Source organism: Takifugu rubripes, chromosome 15 (assembly GCF_901000725.2).
Source record: "Takifugu rubripes chromosome 15, fTakRub1.2, whole genome shotgun sequence".
NCBI lineage: Eukaryota > Metazoa > Chordata > Actinopteri > Tetraodontiformes > Tetraodontidae > Takifugu > Takifugu rubripes.
In genome coordinates, this window is record NC_042299.1 from 13,294,919 (window position 1) to 13,316,647 (window position 21,729).

Here is a 21,729-nt window from a genome sequence, read left to right on the forward strand (position 1 = left end):
CGTTTTACTGTAATAGTTACGGTGACATCCTACTTATTTATCTTTGCAGCAATTCCAGTACACATTACATGCGAGTTGAATTTAAATTTATAAACCAGCTTATTATAATTGGTGCCATAGTGGACGAACACGGGAAAAAAAAACATGTGGTTTGTGACGATCCGTCTGCAACTCCATTGCTCCCGCATTGATTTGAGTGGTTTTGCGGGATGACCTCAGCTGGAGTCTTTGCGTAGGTCGACTTTTTTCCTGCGGCTCTCAGGAAGGTTTTTGTCCCTGGCGAAGCACCGTAGATGTTCGCGAGGCGAAAACACTTGAGGAGGCTCGCGCGCAGCCAATCGTTAACACGACCCCGCAAGACGAGCCTGGGAGTGGGAGGAAAGACTTGAGGAGCACAACATGGCGAAATAACAAGTTTGGCGCTTAGCTGCAGTTTGGAATTGCGTCGCGTCTACTGCGTCGGATTTGAAGTTCAAAGTTGGTCCCCCCCCCACCCCGCCGAATCTGGACGCTGACGAACGAAAGCGACGCTTGACTGTAGCGGAGGGCTCCGGTTTCCAAGTATTACGGCGGCCGGTGAGAACATAGAGCCTGCCTGTTTTCCCAGGGAGGTTGGCAGTACTGGGCACGACTGTCAACACGGAAAATGGATGAAGACGGAAAGTTGATTCTGGGGGAAGAAAAAAAAAAAAGAATGTTCAGCCTGTTAGCTTAGCCGCATTAGCAAGACATTTAATGTCGATTAATCACGCGCACCTGACTCGGCGTTTAAGTGACCGAACACTGGCGGACTTTAAGTCGTCTTAACAAGTTTGCTAACTGCAGACGCACTGAATCGTGTTCCGGGCGAGGCTGTTAATGCACTCCCCGCCCCACACACACACACAGACACACCTGTCGTTTGGAATTATTTTGTGAGCATTTTTAAGGCGGACAGTGACAGCTTGACAGGCGGTTCTGGTGCGGTGCGGACGGATCCGGACGCCATCACATCAAGACGTTGCGTTTTCCTTAAAAAAAACAACCGCCGCGTTGCTGCGCAGCAAACCCCATTTTCATACTTGGCAAGCGTCACAAGGAATATTTTCAGCGGCAAATCAGATATTTCCAATAGTTTTGGGCAACCTTTTTTGTGTGTGTGTGTGTGTATTTGGGCAAATTAGCTGCGATGTTGTACAGCGGCAAAGACGCGTCGTCTTGTCAAAATGAACGCAGCAAGGTGTTCAGCAACAGTGGAGGTGTATCGCGTTGAAAACCGTTTAGAACGACGCTGTAGATTTGTTTAAAAGAAGGAAAATCTCTTCATTCGAGTTAAAGGCGCTGTAATCTTGCATCGCCGGGGGGCATTTCTGGGGAAATAACCGCGGACGGCACAACCCTCGGCCAGAGTTGCCGTGAGCTAGCCAAGCTGGGTGCGTCGAAATCTGCGATGTGTTGCCTCATCTAAGTCGTTCCGCAACACTTTCGGGATACCAACGCAGCCAATTCGTCGTATTAGCGGCTTCCAGCACTTGCGAGCAGGCTAACTTGTTAGCTTTCAAGTTTCAGCAGCTATGACTGAAAACGCCCCCACACGAAGCCTGGATGACATCGACCTCGCTGCTCTGAGGGTGAGTAGAAACACACGATTGTGCTTAAATGGATGCATCACACGTCGGTGCATAAAGGAGACGGTCTGTGACATGACCACGGCTATTAAACACCAACGCAACTAAGTTGGGGTGAGATAAACCGCCCCTGGCCTGCCATCTCTAAAGGAATCAGCTGGTTATTTAAGGGGGATTTTTATTTATGTTCCAAAAACTTACTTGTTGTCCTTATTTCCAAGGCAGAAGTTGACCCTTTTTGTTCTTTTTTTTGCATTTGATTTCAGATATTGCAAAAATAAGAATAGAACCTGTGGTCTTTTCAAATGCCTTTAGGAAAAAGAAAACAATAGGGGGGAAATAATCAAGTGTTAAAATTGTGACACATTGCTTTCGCTGTCTATCGCCAGATGTTGTCGTTCACAGCTGCCGGTGCCAAGGAGACGGGGAAACATCTATTTAAAATATTTTAACGAGATAAAGTGATGCAAATGTCCACAACAATTCAGCCGAATGCACTGGGCACCTTCCGGAGCATGAGCTTGGGGTCAGATACTGATAGTGGAGCCTTGGCTGTGCATTCCACTCCAAACAATTGACTGTATTCATGGGATGGAAACAGGTTGGGGATCCTGTTCTCAGCCAGTGGATGCAGAGTGTTTGAGAGGTGTCCAGTCGTTCCCTGACCAATGCGAACTGTTGGAAAATGAAATTCTTAATGCAGGTTTATCTTAACTCCAATTGTCTGTCGGATGTTTCTGTTGCAATTCCTCATGGGTGAAGTGCTCCAAACACAAATGTATTATTATTATATTTTTGGAATTGGCTAGATAAGAGTTAAGTCTTATTTACCAACATCATGCGCGTTCTTATCATAATCCTTATCATTTTACCCCACCTGTTGATCAGTGGAACAGCCAGAGAAATGGCCTGCACGCTGTCAATGTCTGAGCTAAACAATGGCTCCTCTGATTGGAATAAAAATAGTTGTAATACTTGAGCACAGAAACATTTTGGAGAGTTGTTAGTGTCTCTGTTGTTCATTCTCAGAGATAGAATTTAAAGAATCTCAGTTCTTTAAAAAGCTGCTTTTACTGGTGGTGGTTCCTTCACAGTAGCAATAAGCTTTTCACAATGTCTTTCATCCTCGTTCCCTCCTGTCCAGCCACATTCACTTCTTATCCAACCAGGAATCACCCGTTACCTGTTGGTTTTGTTAACCAACCCGTATTTCCTCTGTTCGTGATGACTCTGACGTGTGAAATAAATCAATGGGGATATATTTAGATGGAATGGTTGACGTATTTATCCATTAAATGCAGGCACATAAATGGGTTACAGCTTGAAAGGACTACAGGTTTAGAGTTACTTTACAAGTTACTTGAGTAAGTAATTTTGAATCTCAGAGAAATACAATTATAACCCAGATGAACAGTCAGGTAACAGGGTCACTTTTCCATCAAATGAATCATTTCAGGGTCATTCCATTGTCTGAATGTCTGTTTGCAGAGTACGAGCACACGTTGGACACACAGGGTTGACATTTACCGGATTTGAACTAATCTGACCCCAACAGCCTCCCTGGTCCTGTAGGCATCCTGGGCTTTTAGGAGACAGAGGGGGTGATTCCAAAGGGAAACTTTTGAACAGTGCAAATCAACAAGCATGTTGTTGATGCTTCTGCAGTCCCCACCCATCAGTGTTCTCGATGATTATCTGCTGAATTCCTCATTTATGGTCATTAAAACCCACAGCAACTGACTGTAAAAGTCATGCCTTAATATCCCATGATGATAAAGTGGGATACAGATAAGAAAGTAGCACCAATCCTTTGGAAATCAAACGCCCAAGAAATTTAGTCTTGTGTTTTTATTTTGTTGCCGTGACAAGTAAAAAAACAAAAAAAGTCTTGCTTGCTGTAAAAAAACAAAAAAAGTCTTGTAATAATAATACCAGTGATAAGGGCATGTAAAGTGATCACTGTCACTGTCGCATGTAAATGCGACTCCCAGTATGTATTTTCCTACTATGTATTTTAAATAAGATATATTTTGTAGATAATAATCCACCATTTTCAAAGGGGCTATCCTAACAGATACGATATTTACCATGCAACAATGAGAAGATCTCATACTGTTGCTGCCAGTTAGCATTTTTGCTAATACCAGGATTGACCTGTCACCCAGTGAACGGTTCCTGTCACTGTCAGTGCTCTGGAAATGCCCCCATCTATAGTTCTCAGGATGGGCCAGGGGTGATATAGAGTATTTGAGGTCTTAAATCATAAATTTGTGCTTCCTGCTGCACAGATTAGTGAAGGTTCTCTAGTGACATGAAACTTTTGAAAATGCTACTGTGTATATATAATGGAGCTGCATGATGGTGGATTTTGAAGTAAAATAGCCAAAGCATCCTGTCCCTGCAAACTTTACCCCCCTGCAGAAAATGTATAGTCAGCGTCCTGCATTACCGGTGTCTTTAGAGTTCATTCTCCTCAAATCTAACTGCATTAGAACTATTGGTGGACAGAATGGGTTTTGTAGGTGGTGTGCAGTTTTTTATGTTTTTTTTTCCCAACCCTTTCCTGTTTGAACGGACTGTTCCACTCATCGAATAGAACTGTACCCTTCCCCTTATATTATCTCATTCCTCTCATCCCACTCTGTGCACTAGATGTGGGTGAAGCTACCGCCCCTGCCATACCACCCACGTCATTACATTATTCTCTTCACACCTTTATTCTCCTGCTTGACGTCACACACACCCCCATCCCCCTTTATGTCCTTGTACGCAACATGCTTCAAAATGTGGCGCGTTTGTTTGTCATAATGTTAACACTTTGAATATAAATTAAATTTGTGGCCATTTTATACTTTTAGTAGCGAGTCTTTCATATATAAATGCACTTTGTCTCTAAGGAATCATTCGTGTGTTGAAGGTAGAAAACCCATCATTGGAATAGAGATGAAAGCAGGATAGGTCACACTGTACATTCTAAACCCACAGCAGCAGTCTCACCACCCACACATTTTCTTTAAGCCGTATTGAAATCGCTGGAAAGTGGAACTGCTTGTCATTTTCCCCTGTCTCCCATGGGAGGAGGGTTGCATAATTGAGTCCAAGCGGCCTCCTCGTTATTATTGAAGTGTCTGATTGAATTTAAATTTAAAATGAACAAATCAGGAAAAGGCCAAAAGTCCTGTTTTGTCAGCCTACCTCTGTATAGCTACATCTACATTCATTATATCGTTTGTTTGTGCCATATGGAAAGATGTTTGGGTGGTTAGTGATTGGCCAAGAAGGATAACGTGGAAACGTGAGATCTGAATTGGCATGAACTTCAAAGTAGTAGCAGAACATGTTTAGTATGTGTTCTGCTTTGGCTGATTTGTGCTATGGGTTGATGAAAATGCAAGGATTTGCTTTGGTGAGTAAAGAACTGCACTGATTAAATCAGAGATTGGAAGAAAAATTACAGGAAAAACATCAGTTATTTTCAGTCTGCCAGACATAGTTAACGGGGGATTTCAGCACTTAAGTAACAGTAAGAAATCACTTCTGGCTAAAATGAAAAGAGGCCTCCATTCTGGCATTAAAAATAAGTCTATAAAAACAAAGCAGCAATCTAGAAAACCTTTAGGTGTCAGCTTCAATATTGCTTTTATATAAGACTGGAAAAGGAAAGTCTCCTGTGGGTTAACCTGTGGCACTAATGTGTCAATCATTGTGTCTCCTAGGATCCAGCAGGAATATTTGAGCTGGTGGAGGTTGTGGGCAATGGGACGTACGGACAGGTGTACAAGGTGAGGATTGTGATGATTTGCTTTAAAACTGACCAGACTAGAATGAATGCTCCTAATAAAATCTACATGAATTAGTTTCACAGTTGAGAGGTTGCAGTTTCTTAAATTTCACTTTGATGTTGGCATATATCCAGTCTGAAAAATGTGAGCCTCCCTTAATTTGCAAAACACACAGTTCAGGCATGGCACCGCAGGTCTGGAATGGTTTTGTAGACCGCCATCACAGTGACCCAATTTGTTGACCCAGGGCCGTCACGTGAAGACTGGCCAGCTGGCTGCCATCAAAGTGATGGATGTGACGGAGGAGGAGGAAGAGGAGATCAAAGCTGAAATCAACATGCTGAAGAAATACAGTCATCATCGCAACATAGCCACTTACTACGGTGCCTTTGTCAAGAAGAGTCCCCCAGGACATGACGACCAGCTTTGGGTTTGTCACCTCTGTACCCAGTTTGATGTTTGACAGTGGTGAGGCTCATCCGGTCCGTCGATTCACCTGTTGCGTTTGTCGTCTTGTTTAGCTGGTGATGGAGTTTTGTGGCGCAGGATCAGTGACCGACCTTGTGAAAAACACCAAGGGCAGCTCTCTTAAGGAGGACTGGATTGCGTACATCTGCAGAGAAATTCTGAGGGTATGACATCAGTGGCCGTGGCTCAGAGAAAACTGCAGCAACAGTCGCTCTTCACCGACTGCTGTGTGCTTTGTCTGCCTGCAGGGCCTTTCCCACCTCCATGCCCATAAAGTCATTCACAGAGATATCAAAGGGCAGAATGTGCTGCTGACGGAGAACGCTGAAGTCAAACTTGGTACATCAAACACCGGCAACCTTCTTTTTTTTTTTTTACATCTCTGGGTGTGAAAATCTGTTCATGCCATCTTATGCTTTTGTTTTTGCATACCTTCAGTTGATTTTGGAGTGAGCGCTCAGTTGGACAGGACGGTTGGACGTAGAAACACTTTCATCGGCACGCCGTATTGGATGGCTCCTGAAGTTATCGCCTGTGACGAGAATCCTGATTCCACCTATGACTACAGGGTATGATCAGTCTGTGTTCACACGAACAGGGTTTCGGTGATTGAAGATAACATGGTTATTTGTGTATCTAACAGAGCGATATCTGGTCTTTGGGGATCACAGCCATCGAGATGGCAGAGGGAGCTCCTCGTAAGTGTTAATGGTCATGTTATAGTATCTTGCAGATGTAATCAAATGTAATTTCTGTGATCTAATGGCAGGTATAGAATGTAATATGACACTGGATCAATGGCAGCATTGCTGTCTGTACCCTCAGAGAGCTGTAATCAAGATAGTGTAGCCATGAGCTGGCAGTCGGTGTGTGAAGGTTGATTGCACAGATCTTGTCAGTTTAATGTGCAGGAGGCCCTGCTGTGACATTTTTTTGTCCGACCTGACTGTTGCGTTTGTACTGTTTCACAGTGGAAAGGTCTAGGCTACAACGTTTTGAAATTGCAGTTAAAGATGGAAAATATCTTTGTGAAACACGATGAATGACCCTAATGTTTTAGTACTACAGAGCTGCCTCATGGATTGGAAACAGGCCATTTCTCATTAATCATCTTAGTTTAATTCCAGCCTTCTTACGTTCACAATGTTTTCAGCATTGGTTTAAAGCGGTGAACTATAATGCTAGCCACTAAACCTGTGAGAAACTCGGACACAAGTGTCTCATGTGGTTCACCTGGCATATGGCCTTATTAAAAATACATTTGTGGCACTATTATGGCTACACCACATCCTATAGCTGTTCTGAAAGACCACTGCACCTGTTACATTACAGTTGTGAATTATTCAGAACCTTCTAGCCACTCCATCAGTTTCATAACTGATAAAACATGAGCTTTTTTTAAAATGGGCAACAATCCTTTCTTATTATAATAATTTTTGATCAACAGTTATTATCCTAGAATGTACTTAAGTGGCGATTCTATTTCTATAAAAAGTAAACAAGTACAGCTATCTACGGCCCACAAGACAATAGATAGGTGAATTGACCTTAAACTTATTGACTTAACTACTTCTATTTTCCAGATAAAACTGTCAATATCCTGTCAGTGGTAGTAATACATGCACACTTACTGAAGACATGGTGCTATCTTTAAATTGTTAGCATGTTTAAACCCCTGTGTTAAATTCACTTTCAGAGTAGAGCTTGCTCACATGTTTTATGGCCATTTTAAAATGCTAAAATTAAAGTCTCTTCGTGCCAGTGGCAATCAAGTTTTCCAAAAAGAATGTGTTACAAAAGCCTATTTTCTGAGGAAGTATAAAGCTAACCAGTCAGGTTTAGCTACCTACGCTGGGAACACAATGACTCACATGCCTTGTTCTCACACTGTAGCAATAAGCCTGGGGCAACAGGAAATATTGGATAACAGCAGCTGTAACCATGTTTGAATATGTAATGGAAGCTACAGTTCCAGCTTCCATATGGCAATGTTCACATTTTAAATTGAAACTACAATATGTTGTCCATCTTTCAGCATTAATAGGCGGATTTAATAACTATTTCCATGTTTATTTATGTAGCCTTGTGTGACATGCACCCTATGAGGGCCCTCTTCCTGATTCCCAGGAATCCCCCACCGAAACTGAAGTCCAAAAAATGGTGAGTTACAAGTCGCTCTGCTAAAGATGGTTGAATATGGGTGACAGTGATCACTAATGTGTGGAGTTAAAAGTTGAAAAATCCTTAACAAAATCCTTCCATCGAAAGTGGGAAATGGTATTTAATATCCAGTTTTTTTTACCATTCAGTTATTACACAAAGGCCCACACAAATGTTAAAGCATTAACTATGACTATAATCCTTTCCAGCTCTCCTAAAGTTAACCAACATTGTCCCAAAATAAACTACAGTCCATAATTTCCCCTGGTAATTGCATCATATTCCTTTGTTTTTCTATATGAATCCGGTATTACTGCAAGATTATTTGATGATCACAGATAAAGGTTTGAAGAATAATAGTTTGAACTGGAGCAAAGGTCGCAATATATTTGTGTTAAGGAGTCAAACAAAAACAGTGATCCGTTTCAGTCTTCGTACTATTGGCCAGATCAAGATCTACCATTATCCGTCCGCATCACAGGTCCAAGAAGTTCATAGACTTCATAGAAGGATGCCTTGTGAAGACGTATCCCAGCCGTCCATCTACAGAGCAGCTGCTCAAACATTCATTTATACGAGACCAGCCCACAGAGCGCCAGGTCCGAATCCAGCTCAAAGATCACATTGATCGTACCCGCAAGAAACGGGGAGAAAAAGGTGAGTGAACAACATCAATATTAATGTGTGGTCCTATTGGACTGTGATTTGTTTGAATTTTGATTAACTGAACTCTGTTGTAATGTCTTAATAGAGGAAACAGAGTATGAGTACAGTGGTAGTGATGAAGAGGAAGAAAACCGTGGCGATGACAGAGAGTCGAGGTAAGTCACTCTCCTACTATTATGGCTGGATTTTCTTTACTGTGCGGCTAAATGTTCCTCTTCATCCTCTCCTAGCTCAATCCTTAACGTACCTGGTGAGTCCACACTGAGGAGGGACTTCCAGCGTCTTCAGCAGGAGAACAAAGAGCGCTCCGAGGCCCACAAGAGGCAGCAGGCCCAGCTTGCTGCTCAACGTCGAGACCCCGAGGAACACAAGAGGCAACTTTTGCACGATAGACAGAAACGAATCGAAGAGCAGAAGGAACAGCGTCGTCGAATTGAAGAGGTAGAGTCACCCCAATAACTCTTAACAAGCTTATAACAAAAAAAGATATTTTCATGTCCCATTTTGATGCATCATACATTTCTATCTCTCAGCTTTCAGAATCCTACAAACCATTTTGTTGTGCCTTAATAGTTAAGGCACTTTATTCCTTCACTCGCAAACATGGCATTGTTATTAATCTTGTCATCTTGGCAAGAACGCAGATGGGTTCATTCCTCAAAATGCCAAACAGTTCCTTCCAAAAATTGAGATATTTTTCTTGAATTGAGCATAATTTTCATTCTTTTCTAACATTCCAATTTGCTGCTAGCAGAAAGGTAAAATTAAATGCAAATATTGTTTGTCAAATATAGAGTATGACATAATTTTCAGTTAGGTAGTTGTGGGTTTTTGTCAAAATATGTCCTCCAGATGTATTTTTCCACAATACAATAACTAACCAGTTCTTTACTAAGCTGTAAATCAGCCCTTAAAGTAAGCACTATATATGTATGCGTGGTCTTTCATGAGATGCACTATATGTATCAGATGATGTCTCACAAATTCAGTGGAGAGCACTACCAGGAAGAAAAGCATAAAAACAGGAAAATTTATTTTGAAACTTCTTTTGAAATCTCAAAAGAAGGCTAGACTTGGCAGCACGACAACCACTATGATTTTGAAACGAGCAAACATAATTGTAACACTGGGGCCTCTGTTCTCATGTGTTATTTTAAAGTAGTCGGTTGAAACGGTGCAGTGTTATTGACCCTTCACTTTTTTACTGGCTCATCGAAAAAGTGCAGAGCTACAATCAAGTGTGGTAAAAATGAGGGCTTCTAGTGTTTTATATAGCTGCCAAATAGGCGATTCTTGTTTCCCTGCAAGAGAGAGTGAGTGCTAAGGGCTTTCATTTTCTGCCTTGTACTGCAAGTTCTCAAAAAAAACCGTGTACAAGTCTCGTCTAGCAATATCCTACCCTTAGTACTCATTTTACTGTCACCCTTCTCTCCCAGCAACAGAGGAAAGAGCGAGAGATGGTGAGGCAGCAAGAAAAAGGTCCCCATCGGAGACTTGATGATATGAGACGGGAAGAGGACAGAAGGTTGGCAGAAAGGGAGCAGGTAACCAATCACAGGAGATGTGGGTCTGCAATCAGCCAGTCAGCGTAGTGTGTGGGTGTGACCAGCGGCAACGCAGTAAAAGTAGCCCTGGTGGTGAAATTCCACGAGTAGGTTGCCATAGCAGCAAGGGTCTAAATTAGTGTATTTATTCAGAGATGAGTTTTCTGTGGGTGAGCTCTCTGCGCCGCTTGTGTTGTTTCCAGTCTACCCTTACCAACGCAAAGGTCTGGCGTCAGAGCAGCTCACCTCTAGTATGAAAACACACATTTTATGTTAGAATGTTCACAGACGTCACACTGTGCTGCTGACAATTTCAATGATTTGTCAAAAAGTCTATTGTTAATTTGTCACAATCTCTGCAGCACTGCAGTGTTTATGTGCTTAGATAATAAGTGTTTTAACTTTTCAGCTAATTGTTTCCTGTTAATGACAATTGCATTACATAATTGTTCCATTGTTCACCCTTATTTCCCTCTTGTGCATTAATTTGATATAATTCTGCCAACTCCATTTCCTCAGGAGTTTATTCGACATAAGTTAGAAGAAGAACAGCGACAATTAGAAATCCTTCAGCAGCAGCTGCTTCAGGAGCAAGCATTGCTTATGGTAATCAGTGCACATTACATCTTGGTCGTTTGTCTTTCGATCATTGAACACTAACGTTGGCCTTATTTCAGTTTAATACAAAAACATCTGCTAAATGAGAGTATTCAAGAATAAAGCTCCTTGTGATTACATAAACAGCATTTCAAAGTCAAATTTTTCTATATTGTTACACCTCTGCAGGTTTGTGATATTCATTGGGGATACATCAGGACTGGATTCATTTTCCCAAATGTCTTTTGCGTCTCCCGCAAAAAGCTTGCCTTAAAAAGGAATACGCTGACCTAGATTTTAGGGGCAGTCTGGCAAAAAATGGAACTGAAAGCTCAGACATCCTTGTTTGAGCTTGCTCATGCAGAGTTATAAAAAGTTGTTCTCATTTGAATTAATCATAGACATTGCTCATTCTTCCTCTTTTTTTATCCCGAGTTTAAAAAAAATACCACTGATTGCTAATATATTACATAATGTATTTCCTTGGGGACCAGCGTTGAGAGCGGATGGTACCCCCTAATTTGAGGCCTCTAATGCTCGGCTTCATCATAATTACAAATATTACGTGTGCATTTAAAACCTTAGAATCATCTCTGTCAGGCTGTTGGATTATAGAAGCTACAGTTTGCAGGATAAAAAAAAGGATATGTGACTGAAATAATTAAGCCACGACCAAAACCTATAAAAATGAATTGAGATATTTAAAGTGTATTGATGTGTACTGACACAATGGACTAAACACTCCACTTATTTGGATGAATTAAATTGTTGCGGTTGAGCATGTATTCTTGTCTAATCTGTGTGGTTAAGGCTGACAATAGCATTATTTTCTCCTTCAAGGAGTATAAACGCAAGCAGCTGGAAGAGCAGCGTCAGTCAGAGAGACTGCAGAGGCAGCTGCAGCAGGAACATGCCTACCTGGTGTCTCTGCAACAGCAGCAAGAAAAGAAGCCCCAGCTCTACCATTATAACAAGAATCTGGACCCAAACAACAAACCCACCTGGGCCCGTGAGGTACAGATTGAACCATTCCCTATGACACCAGTCTTTTAATCATCCTCTTAGTCATCCTTCTTCATTGTTGTTCACCCCTTAATTTAGGTGGAGGAGCGAAGTAAACTCAACAGACAGGGCTCTCCTAAAATCTGCACCACTGTCTCCGACACTGCTATCCAGTCACGCTCCGACTCTATCAGCCAATCAGGAGTTGCCCAGTCTCAAACTCCACCCATGCAGAGACCTGTGGAGCCCCAAGGGGGACAAGGAAAGGTGGGTGTTAAAATTTTTGAATATTATACAACAAAATGTACAACTGCTAAGGCTTTTTAACCCTTAAGCCCTGAGCTGCTTTATATTTTATTTTCTATTCTACTGTATTCACACCTTATTACCCCTCCTTTCCCCTTCTTTTCCTCTACAACTGTTATATATTAAACCAACTATTCTCCATCTCATCTTACTTGTTTTGTGTTCTTCCTTCTTCCTTCCTCTTTGCTACTTCTCCCGCCTGGCGTGCTGCTGCTCCTGCTGTCCTCCACAGTTTCAGATGGCTCACTTGGTTCCCCTCAAGCCTTACGCTGCACCTGTCCCCCGCTCGCAGTCACTCTGTGACCAGCCTACTAAGACCATGTCCGCCTTTCCCACCCAGGATCCTTCCCTTACACCCACACCCCGTCCCAACCACTCCAGAGAGTTAGTGCGTCAAAACTCAGACCCCACTTCAGAAATTCCAGCACCACAGGCACACCTCATCAGAGAGGATCGCGGCCCCTGGATACGCCTGCCAGATGTGGAGCTTCCACCTAAGGTAAGATTTAGGTATAACTCGGTCAATGTGATTTTTATTTTCTAATTAATTTTAGGAGATTATATTTAGTCTTGATGCTTGGTGCGTGATTATGGATCGCTGCACAATGGCAGGTGTAAAGAAGAAATAAAACTATCAAACATGGTTCAGTTTAACCTGCATTTTGGCATACTCACAAAGACATATAACATGATCTTACTGTCAGATTCCCCAGAGAACGTCATCTATTGCCACAGCTCTCAACACCAACCTTTCCTCGGGGATCAGGCATCCAGTAAGAGCAAGGTACTGCCTCGGACATGCTGAAAATATCAGTCTCTTTGAACAATTCAGACCCGATTCATAAAACGTTATGTATTTTGAATGTGCCTTAATGGTAGTAATCCAGATCTCAGCCGCAATGATCGTTGGGAGCGAGGGGACAGCATGAGCGTCATATCCAATCTCCCTCAGACTGGATCACTTGAGAGGCATCGCATCCTGAGTAAGTCTGCTCGCTCATGTTTATCCCCAAAGACTGTCATTAGCAGTGGGTCTGTTTTTAATCATGAAACTATACTTTATCTTCACGTTTGCAGGCTCATCCAAAATGGATTCACCCATTCTCTCCCATGATAGCCGTCACAAGCCAGGGGAGTCTCGCACCTCTTCCCGCCCTGGGCGTCCCGCTGTAGGTGGCACTTACAGACACCCACGTTTATTGTCTCCAGTATTTATTTGTTTGCCAGCATTAAATGAATGCATGCAAACCAGAGACCACTGGTTTACTGACATGGGAATTGAAATATTGTTTCCTCATAGTTGCACTTTATCTGTCCCTAATCTGTATTTGTTTACTTCAAAAATGCAGAGTTACAAGAGGGCTATAGGGGAGGTTAGTGTTACTGTGGCAAATGCTCACTATTCCTGCATGAGTGTGTCAGTTTCATCTTTACGTACTTGTTTATTTATTTTGAAATCCTGTGAAATGTGATTTAAATGTCATTACGCCTCATTAAGGTACTTCATGTTTTAGATATGTATATATTAGCGCTGGGCATTGATTAAAATCTTAATTGCATTCACCGTCATCGGGATTTTTCGGCACGTAATCCCATTATTACTGCACTGCAGTTTGTAGTTGTCCACTTCTGTGGCAGCTGGTCTTGCTGTTGGTTATCTGTAATTTTTAGTCTGTTTTGATCAACAGACTTGCTCCAGGAGTATTGGGTCCAAACCCACTGCTGTCGTTGGATGAGACGCGTGATCTTACATGACCATTGTATATGCATTCAGAGGAAGTTTCCATTGGTTTTCAAAATACTGATTATGAATGTTAATGGAATTATGCTTTGATGTGATAACATGATGCATTCATGTGCCCATCTCTAGTATATATTCACCTCATTGATATCACACCCTTGGTTCAACTATTGTAGCCGTTCTAAGTTATTTAATTTACCACTACCTTACATGTTCTGTCATTGTGTTGAATTTTTATGATGAATCACTTTCAGTTTTCATTGAACTACCTTTAAATGCAAGACTACAAACTTACAGTACTAACTTATTTGAAAATAACGCTGGTGTATGTGCATAGGACCATGGCCTCTTTGCCAAAGAGCGTGCCGAAGAACAGCCACGGCCACCCGTCAAAGCCAACGATTACTCTTCCTCTTCTGAGAGCAGTGAGAGCAGTGAGGAATGTGAGAGTGGTGAGGGGGTAGAGGAAGAAGAAAGCCCTACAGATCGGTAACAGGAACATAAATGATTGTTTTTTCATTCTTAAAACTTGCACTGGGTTCTTAAAATGAAGATATAGTCTTAAAAATGTAGGCAGAAAAAGTGAGGTGGTTTATTTCTCATTTTTGTGGGTTAATTATTCATTAGTATCATTCAATAAAGAAACAAAACCAATCTTAATGTTAACATGTAATGGATACGTGGGCCAAGATTGACTCTGATTTCCTAAAAGTGTAAACTTTCTGATTAAGTTTCAATTTAGATAAAGGAAGTTTGTGTGTTTGCAGTTATAATTATAGTGGATATTGTCACAATAACCTAATTGAGTCAAGTCAGGAAATGTATTAAACAAATAGAATGAAATAGAATTTGGGTAATTGATCCTTTCCAACCTCTTTAGACTGTGTTATGCTGGATGTGCCATGTGGTCATTCACCTGTATTCCTCTTTTGATTTCAGTCACCGGGATGCAGACACTGACTCAGTCAACACTATGGTGGTTCATGAAGATGAAGGCGAGGGTGGAGAGGAAGAGCAAGCTGGAGGCTATAGAGATCAGACTATGTTGGTGCAGAGGGTGAGTCACATATGCTGTGTGTGTGTGTGTGTGTGTGTGTGTGCTTAAAATGCATTTTGATTTGAAGAAGATCAAGGTATAACAAACAGCTCAGTGTGGCATTTATCATCAAGCTCTAACAGCCAAAGAAATTCAGGTATTCAGAAAGCAACTCAACCTAAATCCTGTTTTCTTTTGTGAACAGTTCAAAATTTTTTACAGTGGAATTTTGAGTGAATGGCTTGTAGAGAAATAACAGGAACTGAATTAATCCCATTTTTATTTTATGTGAGGCATCCAGTTTTCAGATGATTCCTTCAGAGACATGGAGATGACTCATTAAACAGCCGGTTTTACATCTCATAGATGGTTCGTTATTAGAAACAGTTGTAACCCTACATCAGACTGAATGACACATCATATACAGAACACCAGGTTTAGGCATTTGCACATTTACTATAAAAACTACAAATGCACAATAAAATGTGATCACTTGTGTAACTATTGCAAGAGCAAAAGTGTAAAATTGTGTCTGTTTTCAGCCCAACTGCTTGTAGTTTCCTCTTGTCTGTACGTTGGCAGTAATGAAAAAGGTGAAGGGTCTGGGTTTGATCTATTTGGGATAACATAATATTTTTGGTAGAATAATAAAATTGGGTCTTAACTGCAATGCTTTTGTCACCACTGCTACTTCACAGCATGTGATCACTTGTTGTATGTGATGAAACACACCGTCCTGATATTACTGTTGTGTAATAAGAAGCTGCGGTGTCTCTTTTGAAGACCCCAGAGAAGCGCAACCATAACGGGTACACTAACTTGCCAGATGTGGTTCAGCCTTCCCACTCCCCCACTGATTCGGCCTCTCATTCTTCCCCTGGGAAGGACTCTGTTTATGATGTAAGTTACTGTTTCCAAATATATCATTCCTAACTTCCTGGTTTATTTTTAGGTCTATTCTGCCTTCACTATACAGCCCATAAGTTTATTCCAGTCCAGTGTGTCAAACCTTCCGTTTGAATGCCAAATTTCCACAGAGATGTTGTTGCCTTACAAAATGCTGTGCAGCTCATCGTTTCTCTCTGCTCCAACAGTATCAGTCCAGAGGTTTGGTCAAAGCATCTGGAAAGTCCTCCTTTACGACCTTTGTGGATCTGGGAATGTACCAATCACCAGGAGGAACTGGAGATAACATGTCTCTGACTGGTGAGTCAGCCGCCCGGCTAGAAGTTACAAAACAGCCCTCACCTTTTCAAAATGTCGTCTTGCACAAGCAACATTCTTCTGGGAAACATTAACTGTTGGTTTTTTTTTTTTTTTTTTTAAATAAAACAATTCTTTATAGGACTTGTTGTAGTTTAACCTTTCCCCACCATGGTTGTCTCTTTAATAGGCTCCAGGTTTGAGCAGCTGAAGATGGAAGTGCGAAAAGGATCGATGGTGAATGTTAATCCCACCAACACGCGTCCGCCCAACGACACACCTGAGATCCGCAAATACAAGAAGAGATTCAACTCAGAAATCCTGTGTGCAGCACTCTGGGGTGAGGAGAAATATTAAAAACAGCTGTACTGGTGCTCAAATGCAGAAAAATATTAAAAACCAAAGACAATTTTAAAATCGGATAATGTTAAGAACAGCACATTATCGTTAAGGAAGTGGTTATTATATAATATATGTAAATAAGCTGTACATTTGTGTGCCAGGCGTAAACCTTTTGGTGGGTACCGAGAATGGTTTAAAGTTGCTGGACCGCAGCGGCCAGGGCAAAGTCTACCCCCTCATCAACTCCCGAAGATTCCAACAGATGGACGTGCTCGAGGGTCTCAATCTGCTCATCACCATATCAGGTTATTCATGATGCTCATAGTCAAGGCAATCGGAGGATTCTAATGAAATGCGCGGTATCGGTGTGCTCGTGCCTCCACTGTTTTTAATTAACATTGGATTAATCAAATTCCCAAACTTAGAGAGCAAACTAGTCTTGGTTTTAACCAAAAGGTTAAATGTGACGTCTTGATCTATTAAGGCAAGAAAAATAAGGTGCGTGTGTATTACCTGGCCTGGCTGAGGAATAAGATCCTCCACAATGACCCTGAGGTGGAGAAGAAACAAGGCTGGACCACAGTGGGGGAGATGGAGGGCTGTGTACACTACAAAGTGGGTGAGTGGCTAATGGGGGCTATCTGGTCCTGTTGTCTTATTTGGATCTTCAGCAACACCTCTGAAGCAGGCAGTGGACTGAGCTTACTGATGTAATGTGAGTGGGCTCTGCTTACTTTGTCCAGTCAAGTACGAGAGGATAAAGTTCCTGGTTATCGCCTTGAAGAATGCTGTGGAAGTGTACGCGTGGGCACCTAAACCGTATCACAAATTCATGGCCTTCAAGGTAAATTCCAGTTTAAGGTGGATTATTTCTTCCTGATCACAAATGAGCCTCAAAGTTGATGACTTGCTCTCTGTGAATCAGTCTTTTTCAGACCTGCCTCACAGGCCCGTCCTGGTGGACCTGACAGTTGAAGAGGGGCAGAGGTTAAAGGTCATTTATGGTTCTTGCGCTGGTTTCCATGCCATTGATGTAGATTCTGGAAACAACTATGACATTTATATTCCAGTTCACGTAAGTTGGAATCTTGAAGGTTGTGATTTAGAGGAAGCTTTGCCTGGCAACTGCTGAAATGGCTCATAATTATAAAAGGGTTTCATTTTCTGGATCAAAGGCCTGTCTTCTGCAGGAGACTCTTTGGGGAGCTCAACCCCCCTCCCCCCACTCACAATGTTAAAAACAAAACTGAGCCAAACGCTGATGCTTGTCTTGCATTTAGTCGTCCTCCGAGCTTGTTTTACTGTAGGAAAACTCTTTGTGATCTAAAACAGATCCAGAGCCAAGTGACGCCACATGCCATAGTGTTCCTGCCCAGCTCCGATGGTATGGAAATGCTTTTGTGCTACGAAGACGAAGGCGTCTACGTCAACACCTACGGCCGGATCATTAAGGACGTGGTCCTGCAGTGGGGCGAGATGCCCACTTCTGTTGGTACGACTCATTTCCACGGACGATGAAGATACGGCAATATACCGGTGGCTTTTAAACATCTTAACGTCACGTTTCGCCCACAGCTCACATCTGCTCCAATCAGATCATGGGATGGGGAGAGAAGGCCATTGAGATCAGATCGGTGGAGACCGGCCACCTCGATGGCGTCTTCATGCACAAAAGAGCTCAGAGGCTGAAGTTCCTCTGTGAGAGAAATGATAAGGTGAGACCGATCACTTCACTGACAACAGCTGGACCCTCCCACGCTGGAGACCTGACGCCTGTGTCGTTCCGCAGGTGTTCTTTGCATCCGTGCGTTCTGGGGGCAGCAGCCAGGTGTACTTCATGACCCTGAACAGGAACTGCATCATGAACTGGTGAAGAAACGGGGCGGAAGACGGGGGTGCATTCAGAAAGTCTCAGAAAACACATGCACAGCGATGAGCAAAGGTCTCTGTCACCCGCACTCACACTCAGAAGCTTCTAAGATGAACACACATTTACAGTCTCGTTCTAGTTCCTACCGAGGCCTCTCATAACGCTGTTTCTTCAATCGTTCACAGCTTCAAATGTTAATACCAATTATGGATCAGTACTGTATATAATCCTACGCCTGTCTTGATTTACCTTATTTGGTGGACCTGTGTTCCGTTGTGATGATTTAGTTCCTAATTGTGAAGTACGTTACAAGCATTCCTTGGTGGTTCTGCAGGAAGTTCAGGAGGAATAATTACTGATATATTGCGTCTAAACAAAGCTGTAAATAAATCGCACCTCTTACTGGGATCTCAATCATTTGCAGCCATTTGATATCATCTTCACTCACAGGCCAACACAGAAGTCAAAGAGTCTTTCTGCACATGTGGGAGTTCCAAAAATAAGAGCTGACTGGAGTGTGAACACGGCGGCACGGTGAAGTTTTAGGAAATGTTAACCTGCAGTCTTGCTTTTGACAGAGTAAATATGGGGAGACTTGAGTGACAACGTCTAATACAGGTCAGTTTAGCAAGAAAGATCAACTGAAAACCAGTCAGAAGTGTCAAAAATGTGCAGTACACACTAAAGTACTGTAAAATCTCCAGCTTTGCCTTTAAGTAAAACCACCAGGCTTGTATCTTTGTTTCCATAGATTTACAAAATATAAATATTTGTTATTTATATGTAGTGTTTCTGTATTGGTATTAGCCTACTGGTATCTTTCATTTTACTGTAATTATATTGCTGTTATATTGCAATATTGTGGAGTCCATTAGGAGGAGGAGATGTTATATTTGGATATTTGGATGACAGCATACGCATGAGTAGATTGGACAACATGGAAGGGGGACCTTATCTACTGAACTATATTTTGGTTGCTCACTGGTGTGGATCTTTTTTGTCTGTGCGTCCGTGTTGTTTGTAGAGGGGATTGGATCAGGATGGGTTTCAGACCAGAGGAAGAATTTAACGCAGGGCGACCGCAGCACCGTCGGGGGGGCTCCACCTTATCGGGCACGCTGCTGTAACCCCCGACTTGATATTTTATGTCTCTGCGTTCAAAGTGGGCAGCGTATTCTGCAATGATATTATGTCTATATTAGTGGGAGGAAGTTTCAGTGAGGACTTTAGAGATTTTGAGCCAAAATATTTGCTATTAATCACTAAGTAATGCTCGGTTCACATCAGCAGCCTCACTGATGTCTGAGAGTCACTGATCAGAATAGATCTGTTTATTTGGCGTGCAAACGTCTCCGCTTCCTTTTGGAAGCCGTCTGCCTCCATCAACTAAGCAGCAAATGGGTGAGACCCAGCGGGAGGAATCAGCCGCTGCAGTCTAATGTTCTAGTTCACAAGTTTAGAATCACCTGAGCGTTTAGAGAGTTTATCTTTATATTCTTCAGTTGCGAAGGAGCCGTTTGCACGTGATCAATATGATTTTTACAGCAAGGACGTATATTTTACAGAGCCAAAAACGAAAGCCATTAAGAACGCAGGGCCGTGAGCACGTAATCAAAAATAATCAACAGAGATGCTTCATTTTATGTTGAGAAAATTAAACAGTCATGAAAAGCACTTTCACAACCATCTACAGATAAATGTTGATAGTTTTGCATGTAAGTCATTTATATAGTACTGTACCAGAGTTTCCCCCTCTACAGAATGTTTTTATTCCCGAATAACTGTTTCAGGTTTCATAATCACACAAACTATAACCTTTTTTTTAACTCAACCTGTCATGTTTACAGTATAAGCAGTGCCTTGGAACTGGGAAGGTCAAAGGTTTATGGATAGATTGAGCCCCCATGCTTAAAAAAGGCTTGATATGAAACTTCTTTTTCGTCCTGTGCCAGTTAAGTGCACTTAAGACAAATCCAGAATAGCCTGTTGATGGACTCCAAATGCTCTTTGGCACCATATTAGAAGACCTAATATAATCAGCAGACTGTCATACGTGACAAAAAGTTGCAATAAAGGAGTAAATAAATGTGCAGTTATCCACCGGAACATGTAGAGTGACAGCTCGAGCTAGTATAGAGAAAAGCCATATGTATGAAACAGAAAAGTAGATCCAGATCAGCTCTGGGATGTGAGCTGGAAGAGCTCAACGCTTATTCTTTAATGATTGTGTGACCTTGTAATGAGATTAGCTTGATATGAGAACCCTATTTTATAAAATATGTAAATTAGCCTATATTGAGACATAAAAGTGAATGTACATCTATAAGAGGTTTGTATTTATATTGAAACGTATACCCCTCCATTAAAGCACAAAGCATCTTGAGGCAGGGGCATCGATGTCAGTGTAACAGTGAAATGGACCCCCCCCCCCCCCCCCCCGTCTCATCTTCGTCGTGCGCGCTAGTTGCTTTATACACGCAGACGCTGGCGGCTCTGGGCTCCACGAGTGACCTTGAGCGGCGATGGCGACATGACGTCTTTTAGCTTGATGGAGGAATTCAAGTTCATTTACATTGTCTGCTGTTCAACTTAAGCCTTCGCTCAAGTTTCAGACGTGGCGGCGGCGAATCCCAGATCTCGGTAGAACGCCATTCCAGGAACCCTCTTGAGGCAAAAGCTGAGCCGGGCCGTGCGCTTTCCGAAGCTTGAAGGCTGTTTCACAAAGTTCAAACGTGAGCGTGGATGCATGACGGATACAAGTTTGCTGGGGATGAAAGGGGCTGCTTGGAGTTTTGGGGTGGCGTGCTGAAGGACTAGAAGGCAGGTCCTGTTAAATGAGGTTTTCTTTCCCGACTTAATAAGCAATACTGAAAATTTGGACGAATCAAACGAGGTTTTTCCACCTGACGCAACGGGAGCTGATCCTTCAGCGACTGTTGGCAGAGTAAAAGTAGGTTGACTTGTCTTTTATTGTTTCTATTCCTTTGTTGGACACTTGTTGGTTTGTTGTCTTGAAAGTCCAGAAACTGCCTTTATGAACGGATAAATAGGTGTTGGATTATAGTGACGAGGCACAGCACGTCTGATCTGTGCTGGATGGATTGGCAGACTTCACGGAGCGGCGAGCATCTTTGGATAGAACTACAGTATCTCTGATTCTTTTTTTTTTTTCTTTCTGTATTTTCTTTTTTAAGACGATCGGCATCTCTGCAACAGTAGTGCGCATCTGTGTTACTTGTGAGGTCAACTCCAGATTGTATTTCATAAACTGATAAACTTTCAAAAGATTGTGTTGATTGAATTCATGTCTTAATACAGGATTGTTTGGAAAATAAAATCCTCGATCTCACTTTAACCTCAGTTGGCGTCTCTGTTGTCATTCCATATCTCGCTCACATCAACGCA

At 42.2% G+C, this 21,729-nt stretch overlaps 1 protein-coding gene across 5 annotated transcripts; it reads left to right on the forward strand.

The window, feature by feature from the left end:
* The first annotated feature begins 288 nt into the window (after positions 1-288).
* mink1 (misshapen-like kinase 1) lies at positions 289-21,684 on the forward strand. Of its 5 annotated transcripts, none has more exons than XM_029848868.1 (32): positions 289-1,610; positions 5,324-5,389; positions 5,637-5,819; positions 5,911-6,021; positions 6,106-6,196; positions 6,296-6,426; positions 6,501-6,555; positions 7,939-8,017; positions 8,499-8,674; positions 8,769-8,838; positions 8,914-9,124; positions 10,120-10,227; positions 10,747-10,833; positions 11,665-11,838; positions 11,926-12,093; positions 12,365-12,631; positions 12,837-12,916; positions 13,012-13,115; positions 13,210-13,301; positions 13,482-13,505; positions 14,211-14,362; positions 14,813-14,930; positions 15,693-15,809; positions 16,004-16,115; positions 16,303-16,452; positions 16,616-16,759; positions 16,939-17,073; positions 17,198-17,298; positions 17,380-17,529; positions 17,787-17,946; positions 18,030-18,169; positions 18,244-21,684. In XM_029848868.1, the coding sequence occupies exons 1-32, from the start codon at positions 1,554-1,556 to the stop codon at positions 18,325-18,327; spliced, it is 3,897 nt and encodes a 1,298-aa protein (XP_029704728.1). In that variant the 5' UTR covers positions 289-1,553; the 3' UTR covers positions 18,328-21,684. The 5 variants fall into 5 exon arrangements, with proteins under 5 accessions (XP_029704728.1, XP_029704731.1, XP_029704732.1 ...); XM_029848871.1 differs by having other exon boundaries at positions 15,795-15,809; XM_029848872.1 differs by having other exon boundaries at positions 12,473-12,631.
* The last annotated feature ends 45 nt before the right edge of the window (positions 21,685-21,729 follow it).